Source organism: Macaca nemestrina, chromosome 15 (genome assembly GCF_043159975.1).
Source record: "Macaca nemestrina isolate mMacNem1 chromosome 15, mMacNem.hap1, whole genome shotgun sequence".
NCBI lineage: Eukaryota > Metazoa > Chordata > Mammalia > Primates > Cercopithecidae > Macaca > Macaca nemestrina.
This window is the reverse complement of record NC_092139.1, coordinates 59,205,204-59,225,352: the sequence shown is the minus strand read 5'-3', so window position 1 is coordinate 59,225,352 and position 20,149 is coordinate 59,205,204. Positions and strand designations below refer to the sequence as shown.

At 42.2% G+C, this 20,149-nt stretch overlaps 1 protein-coding gene across 6 annotated transcripts in view; it reads left to right on the top strand.

Annotated features, from left to right (window-relative positions):
* LOC139358529 (zinc finger protein 337) overlaps nucleotides 1-20,149 on the top strand; it is a 37,486-nt gene that overhangs the window by 9,862 nt on the left and 7,475 nt on the right. For 3 of the 6 annotated variants that reach the window (XM_071079773.1, XM_071079771.1, XM_071079772.1), the window contains exons 2-4: nucleotides 2,942-3,017; nucleotides 5,681-5,807; nucleotides 6,139-6,234. The exons of 1 other annotated variant lie outside the window; for it this stretch is intronic. In XM_071079773.1, the coding sequence (XP_070935874.1) occupies nucleotides 2,970-3,017; nucleotides 5,681-5,807; nucleotides 6,139-6,234 (271 nt within the window). In that variant the 5' untranslated portion in view covers nucleotides 2,942-2,969. Of the gene's footprint in view, nucleotides 1-2,941; nucleotides 3,018-5,680; nucleotides 5,808-6,138; nucleotides 6,235-20,149 lie in introns of those variants that run through there. 2 more of the 6 variants (XM_071079774.1, XM_071079775.1) reach the window with 2 other exon arrangements.

Below are 20,149 nucleotides of genomic sequence, written 5' to 3'. Positions count from 1 at the left end.
CTCCCATTCTGTAGGTTGCCTGTTCACTCTGATGGTAGCTTCTTTTGCTGTGCAGAAGCTCTTTAGTTTAATATAGATCCCATTTGTCAATTTTGGCTTTTGTTGCCATTGCTTTTGGTGTTTTAGACATGAAGTCCTTGCCCATGCCTATGTCCTGAATGGTACTACGTAGGTTTTCTTCTAGGGTTTTTATGGTATTAGGTCTAACATTTAAGTCTCTAATCCATTTTGAATTAATTTCGTATAAGGAGTAAGGAAAGGATCCAGTTTCAGCTTTCTACTTATGGCTAGCCAATTTTCCCAGCACTGTTTATTAAATAGGGAATCCTTTCCCCATTTCTTGTTTTTCTCGGGTTTGTCAAAGATCAGATGGCTGTAGATGTGTGGTATTATTTCTGAGGACTCTGTTCTGTTCTATTGGTCTATATCTCTGTTTTGGTACCAGTACCATGCTGTTTTGGTTACTGTAGACTGGCAGTATAGTTTGAAGTCAGGTAGCGTGATGCCTCCAGCTTTGTTCTTTTGACTTAGGATTGTCTTGGCAATGTGGGCTCTTTTTTGGTTCCATATGAACTTTAAAGCAGTTTTTTCCAATTCTGTGAAGAAAGTCATTGGTAGCTTAATGGGGATAGCATTGAATCTACAAATTACCTTGGGCAGTATGGCCATTTTCACGATATTGATTCTTCCTATCCATGAGCATGGTATGTTCTTCCATTTGTTTGTGTCCTCGTTTATTTCACTGAGCAGCGGTTTGTAGTTCTCCTTGAAGAGGTCCTTTACATCCCTTGTAAGTTGGATTCCTAGGTATTTGATTCTCTTTGAAGCAATTGTGAATGGAAGTTCATTCATGATTTGACTCTCTGTTTGTCTGTTACTGGTATATAAGAATGCTTGTGATTTTTGCACATTGATTTTGTATCCTGAGACTTTGCTGAAGTTGCTTATCAGCTTAAGGAGATTTTGGGCTGAGACGATGGGGTTTTCTAAATATGCAATCATGTCATCTGCAAACAGGGACAATTTGACTTCTTCTTTTCCTAACTGAATACCCTTGATTTCTTTCTCTTGCCTGATTGCCCTAGCCAGAACTTCCAACACTATGTTGAATAGGAGTGGTGAGAGAGGGCATCCCTGTCTTGTGCCAGTTTTCAAAGGGAATGCTTCTAGTTTTTGCCCATTCAGTATGATATTGGCTGTGGGTTTGTCATAAATAGCTCTTATTATTTTGAGATACATTCCATCAATACCGAATTTATTGAGAGTTTTTAGCATGAGGGGCTGTTGAATTTTGTCAAAGGCCTTTTCTGCATCTATTGAGATAATCATGTGGTTTTTGTCTTTGGTTCTGTTTATATGTTGGATTACATGTATTGATTTGCATATGTTGAACCAGCCTTGCATCCCAGGGATGAAGCCCACTTGATTATGGTGGATAAGCTTTTTGATGTGCTAATAGATGTTTATTTTGCCAAGGTTGAGCACATGCCCCAGAGAGAGGTCAGTAGCTTTCCCCAAAGATGAGTTTGAGAGCTTCATTGTTTAAAAGGGAAAAGTAGGCTGGAGGGGAAAGAGGGAGGGTGTGGTAATCCACCTGTGGCAAGAGAAAAGGAGCAGGTAGGAGAATAGTCAGTTATGTATTCATCTTACACTCAGTAAATCAGCACTTTATGTAAGATAAGGTGTGCATAGAGCAGCTACTATGGAGATACTTAACCTTTTATCTGTAGCTATCTCCTTTGGAACAAAAGAAAAGGCAGCTTCTTACATGTTTTCCTTTTGGCATAGTGGACTGGGGTCCCTAGTTTTATTTTCCTTTCATAACACCGTAGTATTTGTTCACTTCTTCTGTCTCAAAGTTGCTGGCCAGTGGATGTATGCTGTGTTCATCATAATCACCACGATAGCATCTTTGTTCCTTCACATTTCCGTCTTTTCACCCCTGTATGTCTGTTTTTACTTTTACTTTTTTTTATCAAAACATTCACTTAAAAGTATAGTGAGTACTCTAATGAAATCATTGTACCCACCACTTTAATTTACAATTCTTTTCCTGTATTTCTACTGGAATTATTTTCCAAAAATTCAGAGAAAATAGTACAATGAACCCAGTACACATTATTCAGTTCTAAGATATCAAGTGTGGCCAATAATGCTCAATTGACTTTTGAGGGTGAGAAGGGGTGTTTAAGCACATCCAGACATCATTTTCACTCATGAATGTTATGAAAGTTTGTATACAAGGAAGGGCTCATGCTTTTAAAACCCAAAATATTTTTATAATAACAAAATCAATGTTTGATAATCTAATATCCAATTCGTGTTCAGATTTCACTGGCTGCTAAAACTCCTCACGTATTCTTTGTTGCAATCAGGATCCAAATTGCATTGGATCACTCACTGCCTTAGATTGACCACATGTCTGAGGACTTTTATTCTTGAAGGCTCACACTCCCCATGCTATTAATTTGTTACAGGCTTTGGTGTTGTACAGTACTTAATAACTGCCAATGCCATCTGCCTGTGGCCTTCTTAAGTTTGTCTGCCCCTGTGATTATCCTGACTTTAAACCCAGGTAGACGGAGGCTAGAAGAGGCAGACAGCTTTTGTGTGTTCTGTCCAATGCAAAGAACACCTGCAACTCTGAGCCCTAACCTTAAACTCAAGACCTCATCTGCAGGTGTTGCACATCCTTTTAGCCCCTCAGTGATGTAAGCAACAAACCTCACCCAGCTTCTGGGACACAGGGTCTTCACTCCCAGATGAGCTTGTCCTGGATTTGCAGGGAGCCTGGCTCCCTAGACCTTTTGGCCAGACCCCCACAGGGGGATTGTGCAGATGTGCTCTCCCCAGATCCCCAGTTGGTATTGGAATCAGGCCTGTGTCACATGTGGGGAGGGCAGCTGCACCCAGCCACCCTCTGACTTCTCTCCTCCCACAGATCAGCCATCTGCAAGCTTCCCTTCTCCATGGAGAGCAGGAAGACAGTCATGGGACCCCAGGGAGCCAGGAGACAGGTGAGACTTCCCAAAACTGTCCTTCTTGCTGTCACAGGATGGGCCCGTTTCCTTCACTGGCCCTAGCAGTCACATTGTTAGCACAGGACCAAGGCCAGCACCGCTCCTGGGGAGTGATCTGTCTTTCTTGGCGTCCTCCAGCAGGTGACTGGCCTGTGGGTGTCACTTATCAAGTAGTGATCTGTGTACAACACCCAGGGAGCATTTACAGCCAAAGACGGGAATCTCCACACTCAGGTGTCCAGTGATGATGTTGGGTTGGTGTCAATGAAGGGTAGGGCAGAGAGGGAGGTCACAAAGGCCTCCAGTGGGAGGGGCTCCCTGGGCAGTTGCGAGAGATGTGGCAAGTACAGGAGATGGGGAAGAGGCAGAAGTGTGCTCAATCTCAGGCCGCCACTGGGCAGACCGCTCAACTGCAGGGACGAAGGGTTTTAGCAGTCAGCGTTCTCACAGACGGCTGGTGGATGAATCCAGGTCCTAGGAGAAGCAGATCCCAAGATGCAATGAGATGGGCTGGGCTCATGTTAGAGGAAAGGCCTGCAAGAGAGAAAAGTGGATGACTGGAGCCTCATCAGACTCCAGTGAGGAGAGAGGGATAAAATTGCGTGGAAGTGTCGGAGACCAAGTACAGCCTTGGGAGGCTCAGCCAGGCCAGCAGGTCTTCAAGCCATAGTGGGCCATCAGAGGAGCGCCTGGATCGGAAGGGGCTTGCCTTGATGTCCTTAAAATGCATGGCCACTGCCTGGAACAGCTGCGAGAAGCATGGCCTAGATGTGGGTGCAGGAGTGGACTGTGGTCCCTTAGGCTCCCAACTCAGAAGTCTGCCAGGTGCTGGCTTGGGGTGGCCACAGCTGATTTTCTGTGTGTTCTAGTGGAGGTGCAGAGTCACACAGGGCACCTGAATATCTCTGGTTTGGCAGACAGCATGTTGGATGGTTAGATGGGCTTTCAGCATTACCAAACTGGGAGATTGCACCTACAGCCCTGGATCGGCCACGTCTCTGAGGAGCAGTCACTGCCCTGTGCCGAGCCTGCATTGTCAGTTGGCCACAGATGCCCAAGCTCACCAGGGTCCTCACGGTTTGACAGTGTAGGATTGCCACCTCCCATAGCTCTGCCACTTCCTGCAGACTCCTCACAGCGTGGCCTAAACTGCTGAGATAGCTCCCACCTACCTCCCTCATTGGCCCCTATCATCTGATTATTCCTAAAGACTGCTGGCTACCTCTGACCCTCCTGAGGACAGAGGCCTGGATGCCAGCCTGAGGAGCCCAACTTGGTCTTTAAGCTGTCTGGGGTTTTCTTGGTTTTTCTTTTGGGTTTTTTGGGGGGATGGCGGTCAGGGTCTCACTGTTGCCCAGGCTAAGTGCAGTGGCACAATAATAGCTCACTGCAGCCTTGACCTCCCAGGCTCAAACAGTGCTCACACCTCAGCCTCCCAACTAGCTGGGACTACAGGCACTTGCCACCATGCTCAACTAATTTTTTATTTTTGTGTATGTGGAGTTGGGGTCTCGCTATTTTGCCCAGGTTGGTCTCAAACTCCTGGATGCAAGCAATCCTGCATCAGCCTCCCAAAGTGCTAGGATTATAGGCATGAGCCAGCATGCCCAGCCTGCCTGGATTTTGAGGATCTTTACAGTAGGTGTGACATGATAGATCAGTGCTGGGGGAAATAGGGATTGACAGTTAAGGGTCAAAGGAGAGGCTTTCTGACTCATGAGTCTAGTAGTCTGATGAGCTTCATGAATTGATTATTTATTTATGAGACAGAGTCTTGCTCTGTCGCCTGGGCTGGAGTGCTGTGGCACAATCTCAGCTCACTGTAACCTCCTCCCAGGTTCAAGCGATTCTCCTGCCTCAGCCTCCCAAGCACCTGAGATTACAGCCATGCACCACCACACCTGGCTAATTTTTATATTTTTAGTAGAGACAGGGTTTCACCGTGTTGGCCAGGCTGGTCTCAAACTCCTGACCTCAAGTCATCCGCCCGCCTCAGCCTCTCAGAGTGCTGGGATTACAGGCACAAGCCACCGTGCCTGGCCACAAAGGGAATTTAAATTCATCAGGCACCTACAGAGATGCCAAACTGGTCACGTGCGTAGTTGCAGAACAGATGTACTGTGAGAAGGGCTCTTTCAAAAGTGCTCCATCCACTAATTCAGATGTGCTCAGACTGCCCTATACAGCACTGGATTTTTGGTAGAAATCAGATCTAACCTGGATCTGAATTCTGGGATCCTGCAGTGGAGATTTACATTTTCCAGCGCGGGTCCCAAATGATCGGTTGTCATTTTATCAGAAGATCCATGAGAGCTGTGTCTTGCTCATTTAGAAATTCATGGAGTATCTAACTCAGAACATGGCTCAGGGTACCGTAAAACTTTAGTAATGTGTTATTTACTGTTCATATGTTTGTAGGAAACACTGTTACTTAATTTTTTGAGTTTTCCTCTTCTCCCTGCCTAGGTTTAAAGCTCCAAGCAGTTGAAACTCTCTGTGCTTCTAGGAAGCCCCATTAAGACTACCTAGCACCATAAATACTGGGGCCAGGCAGAGACGGAGGTCTTGGAACTCCAGGCACAGGTGGCAGAACCTGGAATCCTCCAACTGCCTGAGTGCAACACTGTCCCTGGTGAGCATGCCTGGGTTTTGTGTTACAGGCTTTCTTGGCATTTGGGGATGTCACTGTGGATTTCACCCAGAAGGAATGGAGGCTGCTGAATCCTGCTCAGAGAGCCCTGTACAGGGAGGTGACACTGGAGAACTACAGCCACCTGGTCTCACTAGGTAAGCGTGGCTTCCCTCGAGCCTAACATTTGACCTGTGGCGCCTCTGATGTTGCCATAGGGTTAGGTTCAGAGACAAGAATGTTGTTTTCTCTATTCCCCTGAGGAAGGTCTACCTTTGGTAAAGTTTCATACTGCCACTGGGCACCTGCAGGCCTCTTTCCCCACCCTGCGGCTCCCCCTGGGGGTTTGTACTCTGAGCATGGTAGACAGGGTCCTCCTGAGCCTTCCCCCTCTGAGTCTCCCTCCCTTCCTGCCCTGGGTGGTTCCAGCAAATGGCCCCTGGAGTCTACAACCAGGAGTCACCTTATGGTTTTTTTCCCTGTGAGCAGGAATTCTCCATTCTAAACCAGAACTCATCAGGCGGCTAGAGCAAGGGGAAGCGCCCTGGGGAGAAGAGAGAAGATGCCGGCCAGGCCCCCGTGCAGGTGAGGGGATAGACAGGGCAGACAGAGCACAAGGCACTCAGCCTTTCAGGAGGGAGGAGGCTTCTCTGAGGCCAGGGGACCTGGAAGCTGTTCTGGCCTCCTTGGCTGCTCTTCAGACCACCTGGCCCTGCCTTCCTTTCAGTCCTTGCTGAGTGAGGGGTTCTCTTGGGGCCCCTGGACTCCTTCTCCCAGGAAGCCTCCTTTCCCCCTACTTGCTAGGCTTCTTTCTCCCACTCAGTCTCCTCATTTGTGACTTTCCTCGTGACTGCCCGACTGCAAGCCTAAGTCTGTCGCCCCTTCCTGATACTATCAGGGTATTCCTATGTTAGCTTCTTTTTGTTTTGTTTTGTTTTTTATTTATTTTTCCGTACAAGTAAATATAAATTTTTTGACATAATTTGGATCTCATTCTTCTATATACTGATTTTCTTTTTTTTTTTAATTTAAGTTCTGGGGTACATGTGCACAACATGCAGGTTTCTTACATAGGTATACATGTGCCATATTGGTTTGCTACACCCATCAACTCATCATTTACATTAGGTATTTCTCCTAATGCTATCCCTCCCCCTGCCCCCCAACCCCCAACATTCCCCAGTGTGTAATGTTCCCATGCCTGTGTCCATGTGTTCTCATGGTTCAACTCCCACTTATGAGTGGGAACATACAGTGTTTGATTTTTCTCTTCTTGTGTGACTCTGCTGAGAAAGATGGTTTCCAGTTTCATCCATGTTCCTGCAAAGAACATGAACTCATCCTTTTTTATAGCCACATAGTATTCCATGGTATATATGTACCACATTTTCTTTATCTGGTCCATCATTGATAGGCATTTGGGTTAGTTCCAATACTTAGCTATTGTGAACAGTGCTGCAATAAACATACATGTGCCTGTGTCTTTATACTAGAATGATTTATAATCCTTTGGGTATATACCCAGTAACGGAATTGCTGGGTCAAATGATATTTCTAGTTCTAGATCCTTGAGGAATCGCCACACTGTCTTCCACAATGGTTGAACTAATTTACACTCCCACTGACAGTGTAAAAGCGTTCCTATTTCTCCACATCCTCTCCAGCACCTGTTGTTTCCTGACTTTTTAATGATTGCCATTCTAACTGGCATGAGATGGTATCTCATTATGGTTTTGATTTGCATTTCTCTAATGACCAGTGATGATGAGCATTTTTTCTAAGTTTGTTGGCTGCATAAATGTCTTCTTTTGAGAAGTGTCTGTTCATATCCTTTGCCCATTTTTTGATGGGGTTTTTTTTTTTTTAATTTGTTTAAGTTCTATTTTAGCTTCTTAAAACCTCTGTCCATTATGCTTCTTCAATTCCCATAGCTTTTTTCCTTGTCTTTTAATGTTTTAAGCAGTACTACTGTTGCCAAAGGTCACTTCACCTTCCTCCTTCCCCCATTTCCCCCAGAAGTACTGCATGAGTGGGGCTGTGGTCTAGAATTGTGCACCCTCTTAAGTCCCCGTAGTCACTGCAGTGGCTCATCAGGACTCATGATGATGATGATGATGATGATGATGATGATGATCAGGACTCATGATGATGATGATGATGATGATGATCAGGACTCATGATGATGATGATGATGATCAGGACTCGATGATGATGATGATGATCAGGACTCATGATGATGATGATGATCATGACTCATGATGATGATGATGATGATGATCAGGACTCATGATGATGATGATGATCAGGACTCATTATGATGATGATGATCAGGACTCATGATGATGATCAGGACTCATGATAATGATGATAATGATGATCAAGACTCATGATGATGATGATCAGGACTCATGATGATGATGAGGACTCATGATGATGATGATGATGATCAGGACTCATGATGATGATGATGATGATGATCAGGACTCCTGATGATGATGATGATGATCAGGACTGCTGATGATGATGATGATGATCAGGACTGCTGATGATCATGATGATGATGATCAGGACTCCTGATGATGATGATGATGATGATGATCAGGAACCATGATGATGATGATGATGATCAGGATTCATGATGATGATGATGATGAATATCAGGACTCATGATGATGATGATGATGATCAGGACTCATGATGATGACGATCAGGACTCATGATGATGATGATGATGATCAGGACTCATGATGATGATGATGATGATGATGATGATCAGGACTCATGATGATGATGATGATCCGGACTCATGATGATGATGATGATGATGATGATCAGGACTCATGATGATGATGATGATGATAATGAGGACTCATGATGATGATAATGATGATCAGGACTCATGATGATGATGATGATGATCGGGACTTATGATGATGATGATGATGATGATGATAATTATCAGGACTCATGATGATGATGATCAGGACTAGATGATGATGATGATGATCAGGACTCGATGATGATGATAATTATCAGGACTCATAATGATGATGATCAGGACTCATGATGATGATGATGATGATGATCAGGACTCATGATGATGATGGTGATAATTATGAGGACTAATGATGATGATGATGATGATGATCAGGACTCATGATGATGATGATCAGGACTCATGATGATGATGATGATCAGGACTCATGATGATGATGATGATGATCAGGACTCATGATGATGATGATGATCAGGACTCATGATGATGATGAGGACTCATGATGATGATGATCAGGACTCATGATGATGATGATCAGGACTCCTGATGATGATGATAATCAGGACTCATGATGATGATGATGATGATGATGATCAGGACTCCTGATGATGATGATGATCAGCACTCATGATGATGATAATGATGATCAGGACTCATGATGATGATCATCAGGACTCATGATGATCAGGACTCATGATGATGATGATAATCAGGACTCATGATGATGATGATGAGGACTCGATGATGATGATGATCAAGACTCATGATGATGATCAGGACTCATGATGATGATGATGATCAGGACTCGATGATGATGATGATCAGGACTCATGATGATAATGATGATCAGGACTGATGATGATGATCAGGACTCCTGATGCTGATGATCAGACCTCATGATGATGATGATGATGATCAGGACTCATGATGATGATCAGGACTCATGATGATGATGATGATGATCAGGACTTGATGATGATGATCATCATCAGGACTCATGATGATGATGATGATCAGGACTCATGATGATGATGATCAGGACTCATGATGATGATGATGATGATGATGATCAGGACTCATGATGATGATGATGATGATCAGGACTCATGAGGATGATGATGATGATCAGGACTCATAATGATGATGATGATCAGGACTCATGATGATGATGATCAGGACTCATCATGATGATAATGATGATGATGATCAGAACTAATGATGATGATGATGATCAGGACTCATGATGATGATGATGATCAGGACTCATGATAATGATGATGATGATGATGATCAGGACTCATGATGATGATGTTGAACAGGACTCATGATGATGATGATGATTATAATCAGGACTCATGATGATGATGATCAGGACTCATGATGATGATGATGATCAGGACTCGATGATGATGATGATGATCAGGACTCATGATGATGATGATGGGGACTCATGATGATGATGATGATCAGGACTCATGATGATGATGATCAGGACTCATGATGACGATGATGATCAGGACTCGATGATGATGATCAGGACTCATGATGATGATGATGATGATCAGGACTTGATGATGATGATCAGGACTTGATGATGATGATGATCAGGACTCGATGATGATGATGATCAGGACTGATGATGATGATCAGGACTCATGATGATGATGAACAGGACTCTTGATGATGATGATCAGCACTCATGATGATGATGATGATGATCTGGACTCATGACGATGATGATGATGATGATGATCAGGACTCGATGATGATGATGATAAGGACTCATGAGTCCTGATCATGAGGATGATGATGATGATCAGGACTCCTGATGATGATGATGATGATGATCAGGACTCCTGATGATGATGATGATGATCAGGACTCCTGATGATGATGATGATGATCAGGACTCATGATGATGATGATGATCAGGACTCAAGGATGATGATGATGATCGGGACTCATGATGATGATGATGATGATGATCAGGACTCATGATGATGATGATGATGAATATCAGGACTCATGATGATGATGATGATGATCAGGACTCATGATGATGATGATCAGGACTCATTATGATGATGATGATCAGGACTCATGATGATGATGATGATCCGGACTCATGATGATGATGGGGATGATGATCAGGACTCATGATGATGATGATGATGATCAGGACTCATGATGATGATGATGATGATCAGGACTCATGATGATGATGATGATGATGATGATGATGATCAGGACTCATGATGATGATGATGATCCGGATTCATGATGATGATGATGATGATGATCCGGACTCATGATGATGATGATGATGATGATGATCAGGACTCATGATGATGATGATGATGATGATCAGGACTCATGATGATAATGATGATGATCAGGACTCCTGATGATGATGATGATGATGATCAGGACTCATGATGATGATGATGATCCGGACTCATGATGATGATGGTGATGATGATCAGGACTCATGATGATGATGATGATGATGATCAGGACTCATGATGATGATAATGATGATCAGCACTCATGATGATGATGATGATGATCAGGACTCATGATGATGATGATGATAATGATCAGGACTCGATGATGATGATGATCAGGACTCGATGATGATGATGATGATGATGATGATCAGGACTCGATGATGATGATGATCAGGACTCATGATGATGATGATGGTGATAATTATGAGGACTCATGATGATGATTACGATCAGGACTCATGATGATGATGATGATGATCAGGACTCATGATGATGATCATGATGATCAGGACTCATGATGATGATGATGATCAGGACTCATGATGATGATCATTATGATCAGGACTCGATGATGATGATGATGATGATCAGGACTCATAATGATGATGATGATGATCAGGACTCATGATGATGATCAGGACTCATGATGATGATCAGGACTCATGATGATGATGATGATGATCAGGACTCATGATGATGATGATCAGGACTCATGATGATGATGATGATGATAATCAGGACTCATGATGATGATGATGATGATGATCAGGACTCATGATGATGATAATGATGATCAGGACTCATGATGATGATGATGATCAGGACTCATGATGATGATGATGATGATCAGGACTCATGATGAAGATAATCAGGACTCATGATGATGATGATGAGGACTCATGATGATGATGATGATCAAGACTCATGAAGATGATCAGGACTCATGATGATGATGATCAGGACTCGATGATGATCAGGACTCATGATGATAATGATGATCAGGACTGATGATGATGATGATCAGGACTCATGATGATGATGATCAGGACTCATGATGATGATGATGATCAGGACTCATGATGATGATAAGGACTCATGATGATGATGATCAGGACTCATGATGATGATGATGATGATCAGGACCCGATGATGATGATGATCATCAGGACTCATGATGATGATGATCAGGACTCATGATGATGATGATGATCAGGACTCTTGATGATGATGATGATGATGATGATGATCAGGACTCATGATGATGACGATGAGGACTCATGATGATGATGATGATGATCAGGACTCATGATGATGATGATGATGATCAGGACTCGATGATGATGATGATCAGGACTCATGATGATGATGATGATGATCAGGACTCATGATGATGATGATCATCAGGACTCGATGATGATGATCAGGACTCATGATGATGTTGATGATGAGCAGGACTCATGATGATGATGTTGATGATGATGATCAGGACTCATGATGATGATGATGATCAGGACAGATGATGATGATGATCAGGACTCATGATGATGACGATGATCAGGACTCATGATGATGACGATGATCAGGACTGGTGATGATGATCAGGACTCATGATGATGATGATCAGGACTGATGATGATGATGATCAGGACTCATGATGATGACGATGATCAGGACTCATGATGATGATCAGGACTCATGATGATGATGATCAGGACTCATGATGATGATGATGATGATGATGATCAGGACTCATGATGATGATGATGATGATGATCAGGACTCATGATGATGATGATGATGATCAGGACCCGATGATGATGATGATCATCAGGACTCATGATGATGATGATGATGATGATCAGGACTCATGATGATGATGATGATCAGGACTCGATGATGATGATCGGACTCATAATGATGATGATGATGATCAGGACTCATGATGATGATGATGATCAGAACTCGATGATGATGATCAGGACTCGATGATGATGATCAGGACTCATGATGATAATGTTGATCAGGACTCATGATGATGATGATGATCAGGACTCATGATGATGATGATGATGATGATCAGGACTCATGATGATGATGATGATGATGGGGACTCGATGATGATGATCAGGACTCGATGATGATGATCAGGACTCATGATGATAATGTTGATCAGGACTCATGATGATGATGATGATCAGGACTCATGATGATGATGATGATGATGATCAGGACTCATGATGATGATGATGATGATGGGGACTCGATGATGATGATCAGGACTCGATGATGATGATGATGATCAGGACTCATGATGATGATGATGATGACCAGGACTCATGATGATGATGATGATGATCAGGACTCATGATGATTATGATGATCAGGACTCATGATGATGATGATAATCAGGACTGATGATGATGATGATGAGGACTCATGATGATGACGATGATCAGGACTGATGATGATGATCAGGACTCATGATGATGATGATGATCAGGACTGATGATGATGATGATCAGGACTGATGATGATGATGATCAGGACTCATGATGATGACGATGATCAGGACTCATGATGATGATCAGGACTCATGATGATGATGATCAGGACTCATGATGATGATGATCAGGACTCATGATGACCATGATGATCAGGACTCATGATGATGATGATGATGATGATCAGGACTCATGATGATGATGATCAGGACTCGATGATGATGATGATGATCAGGACTCATGATGATGATGAGGACTCATGATGATGATCAGGAATCATGATGATGATGATGATTAGGACTCATGATGATGATGATGTTCAGGACTCATGATGATGATGATGATAATCAGGACTCATGATGATGATGATGATGATGATCAGGACTCCTGATGATGATGATGATCAGGACTCATGATGATGATGATGATGGGGACTCATGATGATGATGATGATCAGGACTCAATGATGATGATGATGATGATCAGGACTCATAATGATGATGATGATGATCAGGACTCATGATGATGATGATGATGATCAGGACTCATGATGATGATGAGGATGATGATCAGGACTCATGATGATTATGATGATCAGGACTCATGATGATGATAATGATGATCAGGACTGATGATGATGATGATCAGGACTCATGATGACGATGATGATCAGCACTCATGATGATGATCATCAGGACTCGATGATGATGATCAGGACTCATGATGATGATGATCAGGACTCATGATGATGATGATGATGATCAGGACTCAATGATGATGATGATCAGGACTCGATGATCAGGACTGATGATGATGATCGGGACTCATGATGATGATGAACAGGACTCTTGATGGTGATCAGCACTCATGATGATGATGATGATGATGATCTGGACTCATGATGATGATGATGATGATGATGATCAGGACTCATGATGATGATGATGATAAGGACTCATGAGTCTTGATCATGAGGATGATGATGATGATCAGGACTCATGATGATGGTGATGATGATGATCAGGACTCCTGATGATGATGATGATGATGATCAGGACTCCTGATGATGATGATGATCAGGACTCATGATGATGATGATGATGATCAGGATTCATGATGATGATGATGATCAGGACTCATGAGTCCTGATCATGAGGATGATGATGATGATGGGACTCATGATGATGATGATGATGATGATGATGATGATGGGACTCATGATGATGATGATGATGATGATCAGGACTCATGATGATGATGATGATGAATATCAGGACTCGATGATGATGATGATGATGGGGACTCATGATGATGATGATGATCAGGACTCGATGATGATGATGATGATCAGGACTCATGATGATGATGATGATGATGATGACCAGGACTCATGATGATGATGATGATGATCAGGACTCATGATGATGATGATGATGATCAGGACTCATGATGATTATGATGATCAGGACTCATGATGATGATGATGATCAGGACTGATGATAGTGATGATCAGGACTTATGATGATGACGATGATCAGGACTCATGATGATGATCAGGACTCATGATGATGATGATCAGGACTCATGATTATGATGATGATGATGATCAGGACTCATGATGATGATGATCAGGACTCATGATGATGATGATGATGATCAGGACTCATGATGATGATCAGGACTCGATGATGATGATGATGATGATCAGGACTCATGATGATGATGAGGACTCATGATGATGATCAGGAATCATGATGATGATGATGATCAGGATTCTTGATGATGATGATGATCAGGACTCATGATGATGATGATGATGATCAGGACTCATTATGATGATGATGATCAGGACTCATGATGATGATCAGGACTCATGATAATGATGATGATGATGATGATCAGGACTCATGATGATGATGATGATGATCAGGACTCATGATGATGATGATCAGGACTCATGATGATGATGATGATCAGGACTCATGAGTTCTGATCATGAGGATGATGATGATGATCGGGACTCATGATGATGATGATCAGGACTGATGATGATGATGATGATGATCAGGACTCATGATGATGATCATCAGGACTCATGATGATGATGATGATCAGGACTCATGATGATGATGATCAGGACTCGATGATGATGATGATGATGATCAGGACTCATGATGATGATGATGATGATGATCAGGACTCATGATGATGATGATCCGGACTCATGATGATAATGATGATCAGGACTCATGATGATGATGACGATGATGAACAGGACTCATGATGATGATAATGATGATCAGGACTCATGATGATGATGATGATGATCAGCACTAATGATGATGATGATGATGATAATTATCAGGACTCATGATGATGATGATGATGATCAGCACTCATGATGATGATGATGATGATCAGGACTCATGATGATGATGATGATGATGATGATGATGATAATTATGAGGACTCATGATGATGATTATGATCAGGACTCATGATGATGATGATGATGATCAGGACTCATGATGATGATGATGATGATGATCAGGACTCATGATGATGATGTTGATCAGGACTCATGACTCCTGATCATGAGGATGATGATGATGATTGGGACTCATGATGATGATGATGATGATGATCAGGATTGATGATGATGATGATGAGGATCAGGACTCATGATGATGATGATCAGGACTCGATGATGATGATGATGATGATCAGGACTCATGATGATGATGATGATCAGGACTCATGATGATGATGATGATCCGGACTCATGATGATGATGATAATGATGATCAGGACTCATGATGATGATGATGATGATGATCAGGACTCATGATGATGATAATGATGATCAGGACTCATGATGATGATGATGATGATCAGCACTCATGATGATGATGATGATGATAATTATGAGGACTCATGATGATGATGATGATCAGGACTCATGATGATGATGATGATGATCAGGACTCATGATGATAATGATGATGATGATCAGGACTCATGATGATGATGATTATGATCAGGACTCATGATGATGATGATGATGATGATCAGGACTCGATGATGATGATGATGATGATCAGGACTCATGATGATGATGAGAACTCATGATGATGATGATCAGGACTCGATGATGATGATGATGATCAGGACTCATGATGATGATGATGATCAGGACTCGATGATGATGATAATCAGGACTCATGATGATGATGATGATGATCAGGACTCATGATGATGATAATGATCAGGACTGATGATGATGATCATCATCAGGACTCATGATGATGATCAGGACTCATGATGATGATGATGATGATGATGATGAGGACTCATGATGATGATGATGAGGACTCATGATGGTGATGATGATGAGGACTCATGATGATGATGATGATCAAGACTCATGATGATGATCAGGACTCATGATGATGATGATGATGATCAGGACTCGATGATGATGATCAGGACTCATGATGATGATGATGATCAGAACTGATGATGATGATGTTCAGGACTCATGATGATGATGATCAGGACTCATGATGATGATGATGATCAGGACTCATGATGATGATGATGATCAGGACTCATAATGATGATGATGATGATCAGGACTCGATGATGATGATCAGGACTCATGATGATGAGGATGATCATCAGGACTCATGATGATGATGATGATCAGGACTCATGATGATGATGTTGATCAGAACTCATGATGATGTTGATCAGGACTCATGATGATGATGATGATGATGATGATCAGGACTCATGATGATGATGATGGGGACTCATGATGATACTGATGATCAGTACTCGATGATGATGATGATGATGATGATCAGGACTCATGATGATGATGATGGTGATGATCAGGACTCATGATGACGATGATGATCAGGACTCGATGATGATGATGATGATCAGGACTCATGATGATGATGATGATCAGGACTCATGAGTCCTGATCATGAGGATGATGATGATGATCAGGACTCATGATGATGATGATGATGATGATGAGGACTCATGATGATGATGATGATGATCAGGACTGATGATGATGATGATGATCAGGACTCATGATTCCTGATCATGAGGATGATGATGATGATCAGGACTCATGATGATGATGATGATCAGGACTCATGATGATGATCAGGACTCTTGATGATGATGATAATGATGATCAGGACTGATGATGATGATGATGATCAGGTTCATGATGACGATGATGATCAGGACTCATGATGACGATGATGATCAGGACTCGATGATGATGATCAGGACTCATGATGATGATGATGATCAGGACTCGAGGATGATGATGATCAGGACTCGATGATGATGATGATGATCAGGACTCATGATGATGATCAGGACTCATGATGATGATGATGATGATGATCAGGACTCGATGATGATCAGGACTGATGATGATGATGATCAGGACTAATGATGATGTTGATCAGGACTCTTGATGATGATGATCAGGACTCATGATGATGATGATGATCAGGACTCATGATGATGATGATAATCAGGACTCATGATGATGATGATGATCAGCACTCCTGATGATGATGATGATCAGGACTCATGATGATGATAATGATGATCAGGAGTGATGATGATGATGATCATCAGGACTCATGATAATGATGATCAGGACTCATGATGATGATGATGATGATCAGGACTCATGATGATGATGATGATGAGGACTCGATGATGATGATCAGGACTCATGATGATGATGATGATGATCAGGACTCATGATGATGATGATGATGATGATCAGGACTCATGATGATGATGATCAGGACTCATGATGATGATGATGATCAGGATTCATGATGATGATGATGATGATCAGGACTCATGTTGATGATGTTGATCAGAACTCATGATGATGATGATGATGATCAGGACTCATGATGATTATGATGATGATGATGATCAAGACTCATGATGATGATGATGATGATCAGGACTCATGATGATGATGATGATGATGATGGGGACTCATGATGATGATGATGATCAGTACTCGATGATGATGATGATGATGATGATCAGGACTCATGATGATGATGATCAGGACTCGATGATGATGATGATCAGGACTCATGATGATGATGATCAGGACTCGATGATGATGATGATCAGGACTCATGATGATTATGATGATCAGGACTCATGATGATGATGATGATGATCAGGACTCATGATGATGATGATGATCAGGACTCGATGATGATGATCAGGACTCATGATGACGATGATGATCAGGACTCGATGATGATGATGATGATCAGGACTCATGATGACGATGATGATCAGGACTCGATGATGATGATGATGATCAGGACTCATGATGATGATGATCAGGACTCGATGATGATGATGATCAGGACTCATGATGACGATGATGATGATCAGGACTCATGATGATGATGATGATGATCATGACTCGATGATATGATCAGGACTGATGATGATGATGATCAGGACTCGATGATGATGATGATCAGGACTCATGATGATGATGATGATGAGGACTCATGAGTCCTGATCATGAGGATGATGATGATGATCAGGACTCAAGATGATGATGATGATGATGATCAGGGCTCATGATGATGATGATGATGATCAGGACTCATGATGATGATGATGATGATGATCAGGGCTCATGAGTCCTGATCATGAGGATGATGATGATGATCAGGACTGATGATGATGATCAGGACTCATGATGATGATGATAATGATGATCAGGACTGATTAATATGATGATGATCAGGTTCATGATGACGATGATCAGGACTCATGATGACGATGATGATCAGGACTCGATGATGATGATCAGGACTCATGATGATGATGATGATCAGGACTCGATGATGATGATGATCAGGAGTCGATGATGATGATGATGATCAGGACTCATGATGATGATCAGGACTCATGATGATGATGATGATGATGATCAGGACTCAATGATGATGCTTATGATGCTGATGATGATGATCAGGACTCATGATGATGATGATCAGGACTCTTGATGATGATGATCAGGACTCATGATGATGATGATGATGATCAGGACTCATGATGGTGATGATGATGATCAGGACTCATGATGATGATGATGATGATCAGGACTCATGATGATGATGATGATCAGGACTCATGAGTCTGATCATGAGGATGATGATGATGATCAGGACTGATGATGATGATCAGGACTCATGATGATGATGATGATGATCAGGACTCGATGATGATGATGATCAGGACTCATGAGTCCTGATCATGAGGATGATGATGATGATGATCAGGACTCATGATGATGATGATCAGGACTCATGTTGATGATGATCAGGACTCATGATGATGATGATGATGATCAGGACTCATGATGATGATGATGGTCAGGACTCGATGATGATGATCAGGACTCATGATGATGATGATGATCAGGACTCATGATGATGATGATCAGGACTCATGATGATGATGATGATGATCAGGACTCATGAGTCCTGATCATGAGGATGATGATGATGATCAGGCCTGATGATGATGATGATGATCAGGACTGATGATGATGATGATGATGATGATCAGGACTCATGATGATGATGATGATGATCAGGACTCATGATGATGATGATGATCAGGACTCATGATGATGATGATGATCAGGACTCATGATGATGATGATGATGATCAGGACTCATGATGATGATGATGATAAGGACTCATGAGTCCTGATCATGAGGATGATGATGATGATCAGGACTCATGATGATGATGATGATGATGATGAGGACTCATGATGATGATGATGATGATCAGGACTCATGATGATGATGATGATGATCAGGACTCATGAGTCCTGATCATGA